The 18,783-nt window shown below is 38.5% G+C and overlaps 1 protein-coding gene across 1 annotated transcript; it reads left to right on the forward strand.

The window, feature by feature from the left end:
- Window positions 1–8,947: 8,947 nt before the first annotated feature.
- Window positions 8,948–17,772, forward strand: LOC111599584. Its single transcript, XM_023315258.2, has 3 exons — window positions 8,948–9,124; window positions 15,636–16,030; window positions 17,689–17,772. Exons 1-3 carry the CDS (start codon window positions 9,034–9,036, stop codon window positions 17,770–17,772), a joined length of 570 nt encoding a protein of 189 aa, XP_023171026.2. The 5' UTR covers window positions 8,948–9,033.
- The last annotated feature ends 1,011 nt before the right edge of the window (window positions 17,773–18,783 follow it).

Consider the following 18,783-nt stretch of genomic DNA (forward strand, 5'->3'; position numbering starts at 1 on the left):
AAAAAAGGGTTGTTCTACCCTACCAAAGCGGAGCAAAACAAATTCCTCAAATGCAATAAAAATCGCAGCACAAAAGAGACGGCAAAATCAAGTCAAAAAGGGAAAAAGAAATTTCCGTACATAATTAAATTTTTATATATGTGTGTGAGCAGCAACTCAAATGCGAGACTATTTGTAGATCTTCTTGCCATGCATTGAAATATAATGGAAAATACATATGCTGACCCTAAGCGGCCACAGAGCCAAAACCGGACTGGTAAAATTTATGGACAGGCTTCGCTCTTCAAATTTATCTGCATAAATTTGCTAAAAGGAACTCATTTCGTATAGTTTTTTGCGCTTATTTTGAGCGACCTTAATAAGTGTGTGTGTTCGTGTGTGGGAGTTGTGCTATAGAGGCTGAACAGTACAAAAGGTACCCAAATGAAAAGACTTCAGCATCATGTTAGCTCTTTTAAGTATCTGGTTTAAGCTTACATAATCAATTACTGCCGAAATTTAAATAGTTCTATAGAATGCATTAAATCACAGAAGCAAGCCTTGCAAATTACAATATTACTCTTAACATAAATATAGGAAAATTTCAACAAAAACTAATGTAATTTTATGGAACTCTATGTAAAGAATCAAATTAACTAACTTAGTCTTCTGTCTAATCATATATGTGTTACTCTTAGCCATTCATACTAAATCTCTCAACCTTCTTTTCATCTGCTGCTCATTCATTTAACTGCACGCTCTTCCCACACACTGAATACATTATTACATTTGGAGTCAAGTATTTGCCATATTTACTCTTTGCTAATGCTATACACTCTGTTGCTAGAATCAGTTTGTTTTTCATCAGTTTGCAACGAGTCCCAAATTATTTTCTCTAAAAGACATTAAATGTAAGTAGATTTAACTTTTGCAGTCCGGTTAATCTCACAACCCTGTTGTTTTAATAGATGTCAGCTTTCGGTTTGTCTACTTCAATGTGATATGCCCAAAGACCAGGATAAGTCACTTGGTTAGCTTTGCAAGGGAAACAAATTGTAAGCCGTGCCTAAGGCCCACGGCTTAGCGTCTGATGGCTGAAATTAGACATCTGTAGGTTGTTTCGCCCACGCCGGCGGCACTTAATTAATATTTATAACACATACTTCAACGTATGTATCTGCACGACATAACACAATTAATGTAATTGGCTCACACTGAGCGCAAATAGTCGTAAATCATTTATCATCGCAATCTATGGTAGTGTGCTGCAAATACGTACATATATTGTCATAGATAGATATTAGTATGTGTGTTAGAGAGAGCGCATATCGATCTAGTTGGAAAGCAGCGAAAGTGGCTCTCGACAAACGAATTTTCTGAGATTTTTGCTTTATTACCCTTACACAACTTAAGTGTTGAGCGAATCGTTGGACGCTCAACCGTCGCCAAGTGGGGCAAGAACTGCAGCGCCAAGAGCTCAGGTAAGGCAGGCTTTGAGCTCAGCGTAAATCAAATAAAATGTGAATAAAAATGTTAAGTGGAAAGCGCTCAGAATTTTCGTTTACTCGAATATGCAAATTGCTTTTAGCTCTGATTCTTGCTTCGCATAAAACGCGTTCCCAACGCCGATTTCAATGCAGGTGTATTAGTACGTAGCATTGAGACATATACGTAATATATACTTATAAGTAAATATGTTATAACTGTATATATGTGTGTATGTTTTATTATATATAACAGCACAAAGTTCTATACCCGCAAGTGTTTTTCATTAAAATGTCTGAGATTCTCCTTCAAGCAGCGAACAGAATTCATAAATTCTATATGCATAAATATACATATTTACATATATTTATACATGTATATATGTATATGTATATTTATGTACAAGTATATATATTTATGATTATGATGGTATAGAAAATATGACATTATGCGCAGATTTTTACTGGAACTTTTTTTGCTAGCCCCTGGTTGAATCTCTCCCTCACACTCTTCCTCTCTGTCTTCCCCTCTATCAATCTCTGTCACTCTCTCTTCCTATGCTACTTTCCCCTCTATTTCTTTATCTCTTACTCTCTCTCTTTATTTTTCCCTCTTTCTCTTTTAATTTTATTTTTATTTTTATTTTCTATATATTTGGCAGAATTTTAATGATGAATGGGCCTGAAAGTGCGGCTGTTTGTGAGTATACAAGCTCATATTTGTGTGTGCGGATGATGTTTGCGTGTGCTTAGAAAAAAATCTGCATAAATTTGCGCAAATAATGTAATGTAAATTATTTTTAAAATTTTCCATTACTGCTTTGGGAAATTTAATTACTTGGCATTGCCATAGGAAATGAAATATCAGCTAAAGCTTTGCCAAAATTTCCTTTGCCTTTTATACTCTTTAAGCACTTAAACAGCATTATCATTTCAGGTAATATACCCCAGGTTATGCACCTTGCTGTTTCTCTATATAAGGTTGTTGAAACAGTTGTTAGAAGTTATAGGACTTCAATTTGTTTAGCTAAAACTTCTGAAATTTCAATTTACATGTTTATACAAAACTATATAAATTATCACTGACAAACTGATATAAAAAGCTTGTTCAAATCAATTGTTATAACTATAATAATTTAATGTACCTTAATATAAACAACAGACGCCTTTGCAATAGTTAAAAACGGCTTGTTTCTTCTTAGTTTTGATTGAACTCAAGGTCAACAGTAAAGTCATTTTGGTCAATTGCCATTTAAGTCAATCAAATAGCCCAAGCACAAGTACAAAATCGAATTACTCGAAGGCCAATAACAACAATAAGTAAATCAACTGACAGCCCCATCAGCAACAATAATAACACAACTCTAACAACTACACTAACGACAGAAAACTTTGTGAATACAATTACAACAATCAACGGCACATCGACAACAAAATCAAAGATAACTAGAAAATCACTGTGTGAATATGAGTACTCTTACGTAGAATGGAAAACTTTCATATATATGTGTGTGTGAGAGAGTGTGTGTATGTGCAATCTATGTGTACGGAAATTGTGCCAACAAATTCAAGTTCATATTGAGTCTTTGCTGCTTGCCTCTAATTTTTGCACAAACAAAAAAATGAGGACGACATTTTCACTCAAAGCCCAAACACACACACACACACACACACTCGCACACAAAGTAAGACATCAACATAACATGGCCAACAGCTGGAACGGTAATAAACAACAAGCAGTTAAGGCAGCAACAACAACAACAACAGCAACTGAACCATTGAAAGTCCTTCGCTTTGCGTGTGTTGCGCAAGAGATTTTTGTCGCCAAGAGTAGGCGGAGCAGGCGTGATGGAAAAAAGAGTAACAAAAAAGAAATCACAAAGAACAAGCGAAAGTTTGTGCGATGCTGCAAGCACTGCACACAAGCAAACGCCCCAACGCACACACACACACTTGGGCTTCTGTTGGTTATCGAGAAAAAGCAAATCACGCGGCGTATACTTATTGCAGCCCACAGTGTCAAGCGTCGGGGGGCCTGGCTGTAAAACATTTCGGGCTTCCCTTATATAAGTTTTGCATGCCCGGCCACAAAGGGCACGTGCAATGTAAACCATATCAAAACAGTGCAGTCTACACAATGTTGACGTATGAGAACACAAATATCTAAAGACACGAAAATCAATTCGCTTTTATCGAACAAATAAAAGTTTATTTTTCTTTTAATAATAGTATATATTCAATTCTCTTGGCTCTTACAAATAAAATACTTTATATATTTCTGTTTTTAATTTATTCTGTTAGATAGATTGGACTCCGAAAAGTTATTCCCCAGCGGAAAATAAATATTTTTTCCACATATTTTAACTTTAATTTGTTTATGCAAAGGCAATTCGCCGTCGAATCGCCAGGACTTCATTATTCAGTTCTCCATAAATTACATCTAGCTTACTTTCATTATATTTTGCTGCCGAACTTTGTGGAGCAAACCTATCAGGCCAAGATTCCACACAGAAACCCAAACTCAAAGCCCAAAGCTAAGCCAATGTTCGTTCTTAACCGAACCACAATCAACAAACGAATGCGGGCAACGACAGTGGCTTTATTCAAATGCCCAAAGTTTGCTTTTGCCACAATTTAGATTGAAATTAGTTAAGGAAGGAGGAAGGAGCACAGCAGCTCCTACGTAACTTAACCCCGTCGGGTGCTTCCTTTCGAACATCATAAAGAACTGCAAATAAAAGCCAAGCTGAGCTAGTTTATTTGATAAATACTTCAAGTGCGCTATTTTCTTAAGTATTTATATACTTTAATAAAGTGTAAGAAGAAGCGTTTCACATTTTACCATAGGCGAAACTTCAAGCTGTGGAATGCTTTGAGTTGAGCTCAATTAGCAAAGAGCTGCTTAGCAACCTGTTCCGTTAGCCATCAAAACAACATGAAGCAATTTCTGCAGCAGCATCAAACACTGAATAAAAGACGTTGAATCATTTGTCTGGGTAACTAGAGCAACCACCTAATTGAGTTATTACACCTGCTACCAATACCTGTAAATTTCCATAAGAAACAAAAAAAATAAAGAATTAACTCGACTGGCAGATGCCTTTTATATAAAAAGATAGGCTGAAGGGTTAGTGCAAGCTTGGCGATGTTAAACCAAACTAAGGCATCAAATTAACAATTTATAAATCAATTTATATACTAAAACTATTAAATACAACTTTTATTTGTATTATAAATGCATATATAATGCTATAAAGTTTGTTTATAAACTATTTTTATTTTAGTGCACTTACATATAATGTATGCCCAATTATAAATATCTTGCAGCTGCAAGCTGTACCAAGGCATATGTTGTTTGCTCTGATCAACTATCAGAAACCCTTCAAGACCTTAGACTGAAAGTTAAAGTACTTACGAAAAGTACTCGTATTCTTGAGCCATTCAGAGCATATGGTAAATAAAACACACACGCGCACGGAGACTCTCGCTTGTGGCAGCTGAGAGAGAGAGAGAGAAAGACCGAGAGACACCTAACAGGCACTTGATAAGTGTGGCTATGAGTGGCAGCTGCTACCCTGGCACCGGTCACCACTTACCTCACAGTGTTAGTTGTGAAGATGCCGCCGAACTAAGACCACGGCCGGCATAAATGCATATGTATGCGTATTAAAGATGCTCCAGATAGACCGGCAAACACTCACTCGCACACTAACTGCCGTTTGCTGTGTGTCAATATGTATGTAAATAAGCGGGAGAACAAGTGGTTATAAATTTTCAAGGAAGCTGCCGTTTGCCAACAACAATATTATGTATACGCCAGCGAGGCCAAAAGCCGTCAGGCAAGAGTAAATCCGCTCGCATATCTTCCTATTTGTATGTAAGCAAGTATTTACTGGGGCCTATGTGTGTGTGTGGTTAAATGGGTCCTTGTTTGAGTTCGTGTAGGTGTGCCTTACTAATAATGCCCTTAAGAAAGGACACGCTACGCAAACGCAAAAATACCAAGAAATATATAGGCAGCAGCAAAAAATTGAGTTAAATAAAATAAATGAAAGCGAATATGACGGCAAAAACAAGAGGAAGCGCTGAAGCGGGCAGCGCGCCCGAGATGAGAGTTTACCAAAGACCGATGAGGTGTGCATAAGTGTGCGTGCCAGTGTGGGTGTGAATGTGAGTATGGCTGGGCGTGGCAGCAAGTACCCTGAAAACGCTCGAGGCCTGCCCAGTTAGCCGCATCACAACCCCCTGTCAAGGCAGCGCACTACGTATTTGTTTTTGTTTTTATTTTTATTATTTTTTGCTTTTATTGCTCGCATCCTTGAAAGTTTTTAATATGTTTATTTATATAAGCGCACTAGGACGCGCCGTCAATGTTGTTGTTTATCGCTCCTGGCCGCTGCTACCGCTGCTGCTGTTGGCCCAATCCTGTCCGCTAGTTATGCGCTTATTATGTTCCTCATAAAATCACATAAAATTAAAAGCTCTTTTGCTCTTGAAAACGCTTTTACTTCTCCATTTTGACGATTAACTAGATGCTCGTGACTATAGTGAATGCCCTTTGGCACTTTGGCCCTCTGGCCTTTGCCTTGCAGTCATTAAACTGTCGACTGTATTTAAAAAGGCTTAAAGGTCAGCTGCAGAGTTGAAACTGGCAAACTTTTGCTAAAAACTCAATTACATTTACATTTTTTAGTACCTCTTCCAAGTTCCAAGAAACTTTTACTACAAATTATGCTACTCTTAACATACATAAAGCCTTAGACCATGAAGTGAGTGTAGTTAAATCAGCATCAGAGCTAATTCCCTTTCAAAGTATTAAAAAAAAATATTAAAATTGTGTTTACTGTTTTTCTCATTTCACATTGAAATCATATTCGTTCTGAGCTACAACATTATTATTTAGTTGTCAGTAAGCTGTCTGAGCTCACGAATTGCTTGATAATTAATAAGCAACAATAACAAAATATAAACACTCCATCAGCTTGTTCGTATAGCTATCTCGACAAGCTTACGATTCAACAATTCTTGCAAATTGAATTATATGAAATCAGAGTCAAACTCTCTCTCTCTCTCTCTCTCTCGGAATGAGCATCATTTCCCTTAACGATTCCAAATATCTGAGGTCAATAATATATTTAGAGCTTGTTACAAATGATGATGTTGTAAAATCGGCTTAAAATAATTAAATTAATAGCAAATCGTAAAGTCCGAACAACTACAACAATTAACAATGCCATGCATGTCTCTCGTTTAACCTTTTGAACGATTGGCCCCATTGTGCCGGAAGGCAAAATTTACAAAGCGTCTATAATCAGGGAAATGCTCAATGTGCGACAACGTGCCTTGGGCGGTTGCAGATTATTTATTTTGGCCTATTGACCATACGAAACGGCGATCAATCATTTCCGGGCAATCGAATGAAGATGGCAATGACTAGCACAGGGCATAGACCCCATCGAGCGACCGATTGCAGACGATAGGAGAACCAAATTTAATATCTTAATGAAAGTTTAGATTGGCGCCATTGCTGATGAATTGAAATATTGCCGCACGAATGCGTTGCGCAGGTAATCAAGCATGAAGTAGGCAGAAGCAAACAGTGCAGGTGGCAACGGCAGCTCTATGAATAGACAAAGAGCTGCCTGAACTTTACACTTTAAATTTAAGCTGGTGGGCGTGGCAGCTGAAAAGCTATAGAATTACAATGTAGATGACTTGAATATATGTTAAAAATTGAAATTAATTTTACTAAAAACAACAATTCCTTCACACAGTTTATGCGAGTTACTTATTTGAATATTTCCTGATAATGCAAGAAATATATTCGTATTTTTGTAAAAATAATATTTTACACAAGCATTGCATAATTACAATGAAAAATAGAATACCCTACGAATTCTTGATTGGTGCTGAGTATTGAAATGCAAAGCAATCGAAGCGCAACGAATATAAATAAAGTCAAAGAGTTCAGAGAGAAGTACACGCGTGCCCCCGGCAAGGCACAACAACAAAAACACACACAACATGTTTATTTAGGCGCAATCAATTTTATGGCAATTCGGTTTATATAGCAACAAAAGAAGGCAACAACCGGGAGCTGCCAGCCGACCAATGCCTCGCGAGCCAAATTCGCGCCCAGAATTATGCAGAGCATCGCATTTCTGTGAGAATTCGCTTGAGTGTGTCTATGTGTGGGTGTGGGTGTGGCTGTGGCTGTGCTTAACTGTTTCCTGTGTGACTGTGCGTGGGCGAGTGCTTAAACGTGCATGAAAACGTTGTCAGCCAAGAGGAACAACAACAAGCGAGAGAGCAAGTGTGCAGCTCCATGTGTGGCTTCGATCTGAACTTTTAACTAATTTAAAAATTTAATTTAATTAATGTGTGTGCAGAATACTTATTAAAATTATGTTTGTGTTTGAAGCGCTCATCTTATCTACCGACAATGCCTTGCCTATGATGACATCAGCTCTTAAAGCCACTGCAAAACTTATCGATAATGAAAATTAAGCTTGAGCTGCGTGTGCTCTTGAGCTTGAACGAACCGAACGTTTTACTTTATCAGCTTAATGAGTGTCCATGTACTAATTTTATTTATATTGATTTTCCAGTCTATTTATATAAAGACAGCTGCAAATTGCATTTCATATACTGAATCGGTTTGTTTCACGTATTTCCAGGCAGCTGCAATTTGGTAACCAAGGAATCGCAATTATGACCCAGCTGAGTGACGCCCGAGAAAACTTCGTTAACAGCAGTTACAACAACAACAAAATCAATATCAGCATCAACTATAGCCACAATAATCAACAACATCGGCAGCAAAATGTAAACGGCTAAAGGAGGGCTCGGCAACGGGGTCCGTGAGCTCTGCAGTAGCAAAGTTAAAGACACCATTATAGTGAATACGACAAAAAGTTCAGCAACAACCATTGGCAGCAACAGCAACAACAACAACAACAACAACAACAACAAGAACAAGAACAAGAAAAAACAACCACAGCAACAAACAAAATACACAACATAAATGAAGTTTACAATCTGTCAAATTGCTAAATTATTTCTGCTGTTGACAGCCTTCTTCTTTCTTAATTCCCATCACGCCTCCTCCGCCTTCACCACCTTGAATATCACCTCTGGTTCCATCAACAGCAACGTCTTTTCACCAGGCCAAAAGCTTCTCCCGCCGACCACAGCGCCAGCTGGCAATGTGCCCAAGACATTGGCAAATGCGAGTGCAACAACTGCGGTTACGTCCACGACAGCAACAGCGGGAGCGACAGCGACAGCGACAGCGACAACAGCAGCAACAACAACACTTAGCAGCAATTCAATTTTGAGAACAACGACAGCAACGCAGCAACAGAGACAACTACAACAACAACAACAAAGCAATGCGCGTGAATTGGTACGTCAAGCACGTCAACAGCAAGAGACCGCAAAACAGCAACAACGGCAACAACAACAACAACAACATCGCCAACGCCGCCAACATCAAAAACAACACACAACTGCTGCAACTGTGGCAGCTCAGCGTGTAGCCGTTTTAATACCTTCGTCATTGCACATTGATATGATGCAAGTGCAACAGGGCTTCCAGCATTTCGTTGAGTTTTTTCAAGTGCATTTATCTAACGCTAGCGTCGATTTTATACATGATGTCGGTGAGTAAACAAACACAGCTAGAAAAATCAACACCAGTATCAATACACACGCACACACATATACACAGCAACACCAACACACACGCACACACACATGGCCAGATCCGATTTATTTTGTTAGCCATTTTGATTTTTTTTGTTGTGTCGATTTGTTTGTTGTTGGTTTTCAATCGCCTCGCCAAAGAGAAAAATTTTAAAATTTAAAAAAATCATATATCATTTGTGGTCAATAAAGTAATTAACTGCAACTTTATTGCATTCACATGCATTTTTTTCAGAGTAATTAGTTAATTTAAAATTTTTTTGCTACTTTTTAATCGCAACTCATTATTTTTCCTGTGGTCATTTAATCAAATAAAGATGCGTAAAGCACACCAAAGCGATTGCTCGCTGATCAAAGGCAACTTTGTTATGATGAATGTCAAGGTTTTCTTTTTTATAGCCAAGTCATTGCAACTAAGTTAAAAGGACATCTGCAGCGATTCATCAGCTAGAAATATGTCGAGCACTCTCAGCTTTTCTCTGCATAGCAATTGCTTTTATCATTGTAATCAATGCAAACTCAATTTCCATGCATTATGCGCAGTCTTTGCTTTGCAGCAAAACAAGCAAGATTATTGCGGTCGCCTATAGCTGACTGCGTAATGCTCGTTCGATTTGGCGCGATCTGAAAATATTGCCTTCCACTTTTGCACAGCCTAAGCCTCTGCGCGGACATAGTCAACTGTTAACACTCTGACTCAATGCTAAATCATGGCACAAATATGCCCTTTTCGTAATGTGAGCGTGCATGCATATAGTTCTTTTCATCGCATTTAAACTAATTAAAGCGCAACGCGCAAGCTTCCGACCACGTCCTGAGCCTTGGAGTGCACGTTGCATCGAGTGGCGCTGCAAAGATGCTGCGTACTTTGTTACTTTTTCTATGTTTTCCTATGTGCTTACAACGTTAATTGTATTGCCTTCAATTTCAGGCATGTCATGCCAAAGGACTCGCATCCTGCCGTCCTGCAGCCCCCCGTCTCAGCCATCGATGTCATAAATATTTCTGTCCGGCAACTGACAACTTACAATTTCCGCTTGAAATCCTTATAGCTGCAATTGACTTATGAGTATTTTTATACTCCAAGCCCATAGAAAATGGCAAAAAGGAATTTGTATTGTTTTTTTTTTTTGCAGAGGGCCTCTTCGAGCCTGGCATGAATTGAAATAGTTGTACCTATTCGGCGCTGCTTAGGCTTCATAACCAGATTTAATTCAGAGACCAAATGGGCATACATTCGATTTGCATTGATATGCTAAGATATACATTTGATTTGCAAAGATATTCTTGGAATTTTCCAAATACCCATACCATTAAAAGTCACCTCAAATCCTAAATAAATTCACAAAGCTGCCCTCTGGCATCTACAGGGAATAGTAAATCTATTCAGCTGTGACAAAATCCAATTTTTCAGGCACGAGCTGAGATGAATATATATTTTTTTTAAATTTATTTTACAATTTTATTTGGAAGAAATACAGCTTGGAAAAAAGAATCAGTGCGCCTGTAGCTTTCGATATTATTATTGATTTCTCTTAAAGTAACTTTTAAGCAGCTCAAATAAAAGTAAACAGTTTCCGCCCATTGTCCAAAGTTGCGAGCTGATAAATCACGTAGTTAATAATGTTTTACAGAAAACAAAGTTTGAAATTCTTTCAACGTATATTAAATATATATATATATATATATATATTTCATATATATATATATATATATATATATATATATACTTCTGAAATACTTCATATAGCAGCAAGTTTCCTAAAAAGTATAAATAAAAGTTTATTAAATATATATTTGGATAAAACGAAAATCAATTGCGAAATATAAATATCGAGTAGCTAATCGATACTTCAAAACTACAAATTGCATCGTTAGTATGAAAAGCAGGAAAAGTTTTAGTTCAGCAAGTTGAATGCTTAAGCGCATTTATGTGTGTCATAATGGGAAATTGTGCTAATGAATTATCACAAATCGCGATAAGCTGCGGCTTACTCAGGAGGAGACAAGGCGAGTGCAAATTGTTTAGTTTTATTTGCGGCCAGTTTCCTAAGTTGGTCCATCGAAGTTTTTCGCTAAGTCTCCGCTTGTCTCTTGGTCTGGTTGCTTTATTTCTACACTTTTCATTCTTTTAGTTAGTTTCAAAGTAAACATTGAGGCATACACATGACCAAGAGGAATCCTCAGACTGGCTGATGGAAAACTTGCACATCAGCCACTTATTTGGCGCCAAAGTTTTGCCAATTACTACAAAAGTTTAGATTTGATTTATTTAATGTAAACTAAATATCGCTAGTTCACAAAAAAAGTTTTATTGTTTTGCTGCTGGCTTGTGCTTTAAATTGTGAAAATTAAATTTGAAAACGTAAATTAATTAAAGCCAAACACAAGGAAATTCAATTTGAAAACCAGGCTCGTAACTTTGTCCCTTTTTATCGTTTATCTCAGGGCTGTTGTCCACATGCAAAATAAATTCTATTTTCCGTAATTTCTTTCCACATTCTGCCAGGTTTCATGCTGCAAAATATTGAAATTGATTTTAGTTGCATATGCTGCAGTTAGTTCCTCCCGCTTGCTTCTACCTCAATTTACGACCGGACCACATGAGCACAGTAAGGGAAAAACCTATTGTCCTGCATTCCCCTAGCAGGGCCCAGTAAATTCATAGTTTATGCCCACGCGACTTGGCCAGGTCCCTCAGTATTTGCGGTGGCACAGAAGGCCGGACGAATGTATAAATTGTATTTCCATGGATTGCCTTTTGTGCAGGAAAGCCGACAAATTAAAAGGTGGCTGCGTTGCCAGGGGCATAATAATAAAGTCAACTTGCCTGAGTTGGGCAGCTGTGCTTTAATTTGCTAAACACTCAGCCTCTGCAACTGCCCTAGACCACATCAATTCCGCATTTTTATTACAAAAGTAATATTTGCCCAAAGCAACATAGATGAGACTCATGCCGAGAGCGAGTGCAACAAAATCAGCTTAGAACAATTAAATATAAAGAAAAACATTTTTAAAAATAATAATAGACAGCAGGAAATATCTGTTAAAAGTTTTACTAAACGTAAGGTAAAAGAAAAGAAAAGGCACACAGAAAGAGTTTAAGCTTAACTTCTTTTAACAGTCGCAGAAGCAGTAAATATAGACCGAACATTTTTTTTTTTTTTTTTCGTTTTTATTTCTTTATTTTGTTGCAGCTTATTGTCTTAGACTCTATAGCGCATTTAGCTCTAAACCTTAACTAATGGGAGGGCAGATATGCCAATTATTCTGCACTTGTAGCTACTATCTTAATTAGTTCTAATATTGTCTAGAGGATGCAATCTCTTCAGTCTTCGCCTATTGTTGTTTATAGCCAGGTTGCTTGCGAGATGGTTAGGATGCGCTGCAAGTCTGTCCGCGTATCTTGAACTGTGTCGCCCAATGAGTTCAGCAACTGTGGGAATTGCTAAATCCCTATGTAAGACTGAGTTTCTTACAAACCAGCTGGCTCCAGTCCATCTGCGTAGTGCTTTATTCTGCAGGGTCTGAATTTTGTTCCTTGTAGTCTTCGCCGAGGAGCCCCATAGAGAGATACCATATACGAAGGTTGGGACAACTATTGCCTTGTAGATGGCGGCCTTGCTGCTGTAAGACAACTTGCTTGAAGCTCTCAGCATCCAGTCGAGGGTTTTTAGCTTGCTTTTGCATTTTGAGGTTACTTGACTTATGTGCGCTTTAAAAGTCAGCCTTCTGTCAAGAGTGATACCAAGGTACTTTACTTTTGAGGCTTTGGGAATAGTGGGCCCCAATGCAACGCTTGGGCAATCTCCTCTTCTAGTGGCGAAGGTAGTATGTACAGACTTTTGTGCATTAATGGTGATACACCACCGTTTTGCCCAGCGTCCGAAAGAGTCCAGATATTTTTGTAGTGAGTCTGAAGCTTCTTGCGCAGATACGTGACGTGATAAGATGGCGGTGTCATCTGCATAGGTCGCTATGAGTACTGCATCTGTACTTCCTATATTTGGCTCGGGAGTTGGCATATCTCCTGTGAATAAAGTATAAAGTGTTGGGCCTAGAACACTACCCTGTGGTACTCCAGCCATAATTGGTCTAGTCAAGGATACTGTTTGCCCCCTTGACACTTGGAAGGTTCTTCCAATAAGGTATGAGGATAGCAACGCGAAAAATGGGGCTGGAAGGGTGGTCCTCACTTTCTGCAGCAGTCCCAGGTGCCAAACTCGATCAAACGCCTGTTTGATGTCTAAAAAGACGGCAGAGCAGTACATCTTTTCTTCAAAGGCTCCAAGGATATGGTGCACAACTCTGTGAACCTGTTCCGGTGTTCCATGCTGTCTCCTGAAGCCAAACTGATGGTTTGGAATGGCCTCCTGGCGTCCCAGATGTGTCAGTACTCGTTCCAGAAATATTCTTTCGAATATTTTGGAGAGTACTGGCAACAGGCTAATTGGTCTGTACGACTCAATTTCTCCCACGGGTTTGCCAGGCTTAGGAATCATCACAATCACGGCGCGCTTCCAGCAGGCTGGAAAGTGCCGGATGCGGAGCATGGCGTTGTACACCATAGTTATGTAGTCTATGGTGGAGTCAGGCAGTGCTCTAAGGACTCTGCCGTTTATTAGATCATATCCAGGGGATTTTTTTGCCTTCACTCTTCTGATGTGTTCAAGAACCTCTTCTTTTGTACATCCAGTTATCTGGTCTTCAGCTGGGAGGGGCGAGAGAACGATGTCTTCTGTTGCTTCGATTTCTGAGGCCTCTGCGGTAATCACCGGCGTGAATTGGTCTTGAAGGTGGTTTGCAAAAGCCTCAGCTTGAGCTTCGTCTCCAATGTGCCAGGAACCAGAAATGCTCCGAATGGGATGACGTCGTATTGGCTGCCGTTTGAGCTTTCTTGTAAATTTCCATAATTGAAACTCTGCGTCAGTGGGCGATTCAGCTCGTACCAGCGCATCGCTGATACACCTCTTTTGAAGCAGGGCGAGAGCAGCTTTAAGATGCCTCGTGGCTTCGTTGTACATGGATTTGGCATCAGGCGTGCGTAATCTTAACCAGCGTCTCCTGGCCCATCTTTTGTGTATTAGTAGGTGTTGGGCCTCCAAGGTGAGGGGGATGTTGTACGGAGACTGTTGTCTTGTTTGGCAAGATGGTGGGGCGGCTTGGTGCGCAGCTTTGACTATTTCTTCCTGCAGTTTGTTTGCTGCGTAGTCCACGTCTTCAGGAGTGTTAAGTTCCATTTCTATGTGCAAAGAGTAATGGAGCTCGCGCCTAAAGACTCCTAAATCTGATCCTGCTGGCAGTAGTTGTTTCCTAATGGGCAAGGGCTGTGGCTGCGCGTGGATTGTGACTATTAGTGGCAGGTGGTCAGAGGATAAGACCGAACATTTTACTTTTAAATTCTTATGTAGCCAATTTTGAATTACTATATATCTAAGTATATCTAGACAAAGAACTTTTATGCAGTCCATTTTATTGAATTGCGTAAAAGAGTGTCATAAAAGACGCTTTATTTGATATAATAAAAAATAATATAAAAATTATTAATAAAAATAAAAAATAGCTTAATATATTGAATATTATTATACAATTGTAATAAAAAATAACAATGTATAAATATACATATAAAATTGAGTATACCTATAAAATTGAGTAATTAAGTTCGTATTGTAATCGAATGGAAAAATTAGTAAATTGTGTACTAAATTATTTTTTTATTTATTTTAAACTATTTCTGCAAAGAGAATAAAAAATAATAAAATAATTAAAATAATTATAATAGCGTCTTCGAAGCGACTTTTCTAAATTTCTAATTGTCTAATATGTATTTAGTTTATCTTGCAGTTTTCACCTAAAATAAAAGAAAATTTATGATAAAATAAAAATTAAATTTCCTTTTTGCACCTGAAAAGAATTATGTATAGGGAAAAAGTAAGCCCATGTTGATAATTATACTAAATTGCAGTTAACAGTACAAGCTCTATCAGCTCTACAAGCTCCATCAAAAACATAAGCCAGATTCATTTTTTATATTAATTTGAAGGAATAAAAGCTTATTTATGTAAGAGCTGGCAACTGTAGTGAGACAGCAAGTGCCATGATTATACAGAAGTACAATATATATTACTAGCTTTCAAGTACATGCGTTTTATAGAGCTATGCAGAATCATGTAAATTATGACAGTTACGACAACTCACATCAGTTGCGAGTTGCCAGTTGCGAATAAGCAGACCTCGTGGAGAGACTCAGAAGCACTCAAACGGAGCTGCAGTTAGACTCTGCAGCAGTTGGCTGACTTCATCAGCCGTTACAGTTACTACACTTCTTAAGCACATCTCACACACATACAACACACGTATACATAGAGAGGATTTAAATATGCAACCATTTTTATATGCTACATAAAATGTTTCTTTTCATTCTTCTGCTTTTTGCTTTGGCCCGATGATGGCGTTGCTGACGCGCAGATTTAAGTGGCTTCATTAAATTACTCGAGCTACCCAAATACACGAGCGTTGTAAAGACTTTAAATGCGGGCATTAATATAGACACCGATGTGGACCTCGATGGCAAGGGCCAAAGTGGCGGCGACGGCGATGGCGTTGACCCAACAAAGCAGCCAAGTCAGCAGCGTCCCCAAATGAAACAGTTGTCAGCAGACACTTTATCAGCACCCACAGAGTTACCAAAGGAACAACAGCAGAAACATCAAAAACAGCAACAAAATGATAAAGCGCAAAAGGCGAAGCAGCGGGAACAGCATTCGGATACCAGCAGTTTGGCCCACTGTCATCAGCTGGCCGAGCAACTGGCTTACGATTACAATAAGAGCGCTCTCTTCTGGCCCTGCCCGCAAATGAAAGTATGTATACAAACTTCTCACTTATATATGTCTGTCTGCTTTTGTTTCTCTTGTCCAATTAATAATAGTTAGCTGTGTGGAATAGAGGCAATTCTGTAGAGGAGGAGAATATGATAAGAAATCCCAGAATCGTGGGAGTGAGACTTCTTATCACACTCAGCCCGCAAAGCTGTGCTATAAATATTTATAAAATTAATTAGCAAAGTGGCAGTCAGTACATAAGCAAAGTTAAGTAATTTTTAAAAAATATAACAGCATAGATATTCAAACTGAACTGACAGAGATTTAATGTCTGCTAATTTGCCACATTCCGCAGAAAACGGTTCCAAAAAAAACTATTGAATCCTGAGTAAAACGAGCTTTACAGCAGCACAGAAATCACATTTTATATAATTACAGTTATATTAAGTTTGATAACTGGTTCGCCTCACAATGCTTGCAGCTAGCATACAGCAATTTGCATTAGAGTCCTCCATTTCAATGGTATTTGTGGAGCTAAACCATTCCATGCGTTTGCTTGCTACGTTTTAATAGCAATTATTTTTGATGTAACAATTTCTGCTTCAAGCAGAGCGAATTAGCAGCGTGCGTTCACTGCAACCGTAGCTGTTGCCAGCATCAACCTGTACGCAAATGCTTACCCAACTAACCGTCAGGCATTTCGTTGCCGAAATTTTGCATTTTCTGACAAGGACCTCCAGAAGAGCAGCTCAGCAGAGTTAAAACTGGAAGGTGAAGCTCAGAATGGAAATGGCAAAGAGACTAAAGTTAAGGCTGCAACTAAGTGGCCAGAACGAGAGGGAGACTAACCCCAAATATGCTGCAACAAAATACTTGATAAAAGTCGGCAACTGTATGAAATTACTTTTTGTAGCAACTGTAAGAGAATTTGCTGTTGTCGTTGTTGTTTTTTCAACTACTATTTGCACTTCATTTAAAGTGCATGTCAAAGTTCGGAAATTGTGCAACAAATTTTTAAGCAATTCATAGTTACAATTCCTTCTGGGCAACTGACATAAAGTCAAATAGTCATAAGCCCGGAATACCCTAGCGTAGGTATGCAAAGAGAGTAGATAAGCTTAAACAATCTTTTTGTTGATATATATCTTTATAGATATATTTAGATATATTTAGTTTGAGATATAACTTATTTTTCAGTTAATCATCTTCATCAACTCCGAAGTCATGACAACCTTAAAGAGAATATCTCCTATTCTTGCACTTGGCCTTTAGCTGTCTTGCTCGTTTCATACTACTTTGGCGGTTTGATTGACAAGCGCAAACTTGTTGAAAATTCTGAAAAATTATTAATGAAAGCTTAAAGTTTGCTAAATGCGATGACAAATTAGGACAGAATTTCTGACAAGTCTGACTGGTTAGCAGCGCTTAATCTGAGCAATGGATTTCAAATGAGCTGTGTGCACGGGCAGGGAGATGCATCAGACAGTTGCAGCTTAGACAAAAGCCGAAAAGTTGCAAGATAAATAGCATCTGGGAAAGCGAAGCTGAACAAAGCAGACAGACAAAAGGCAAGGCAAGGCAAGGCAACGCAAGGCGAAAGCAAAAGCTGAATTGCATATCATTTCCATGCAAATCACCCAATGAGACAGTCAAGCTGATATAAATGGGTCTGCGTATGGAAATGGAAATGAGCTCAGTCATGGATATGGGGAGATGACGATGACGATGGCGATGGCGATGGCGATGCAGATGTTAATGAATCTGCAATGTGCTCCTATTGAATCGAGCAACAATATTTCACAATGTTAAAGCATCATAATTTCAGATTCTTATGAATGCCAATGGCCGTTGGTCGCCAGTGCATTTAAATCACTCAGTTCGAGAATGACAGGAAAGGACAGCTGAGCCCGCAGCAGCACTGTCTGTCACTGAAATGAGAATGCACATATTTCAGATGGCTTCACGTTGTGGCACGTGCTACTGACGTTGCCATTGCCGTTGCCTTTGCCGTTGCCATAGTTGCCATAGTTGCCTTTGTTGTTGTATACAGCCGATTGGTGACACGTTTCTTGATCGCTGCTGGCTTTGAGCTCTTTTTTTACTTTTGTTGAGTTAACATAAAAATGCTGCACAATCATAAACAAAAACCTTGCTTAGCCTGGCAGCTGTCTGCTTTTTATGTGCCGCTTTTCTCGCCAGCCGTTGAGTTCCGTCTAGTTTATGGAAATCATGTATACAGGAGCGCATGAAAAACTGCCAGCAGAATTATTAAAAATATGCAAAAGCATATTAAATGCAGCCTCAGACACTTGAAAGTGAGAAAATTACAAGCACTGTGTGAGTTCTTTGCAAGATGTCTTCTGTCTCCAAGTAATGAAATGCTAAAGCTCGATCTTATTAGCTTTAAAGGTATGTTAAAGTTGGTGACACAAGTGTTGAGGCCGGCCATAATGAATTATAATTGAATTTGTTGAGTAGTTAGTGAAGAATACGAAAGGGAATTATTGGCTGAGAGGTTTTATAACTAGAATATAGTGAAGCTGGTTATTTCTGAGATTGGTCAAGAGCTCGTGAAACCTTTAAGATTAAAATTCAGATAGATCTACTTAAGCTAAATGATATAGCGATCGTCTCTAGCCTCTGTGACTAAAGCCGTACTAAATATGCTATTAATAATAGAGTTACTTAATGTTTTCTGTAAGCATTCATAACATATATGCATTTTCTCTCTAATGCTTATATCTTTGATTAGGTTTGTTCTCTCTTTCTCTTCTGAAAGACCATCTCTGCAA

Source organism: Drosophila hydei, unplaced genomic scaffold (assembly GCF_003285905.1).
Source record: "Drosophila hydei strain 15085-1641.00,03,60 unplaced genomic scaffold, DhydRS2 tig00008121-arrow-pilon, whole genome shotgun sequence".
NCBI lineage: Eukaryota > Metazoa > Arthropoda > Insecta > Diptera > Drosophilidae > Drosophila > Drosophila hydei.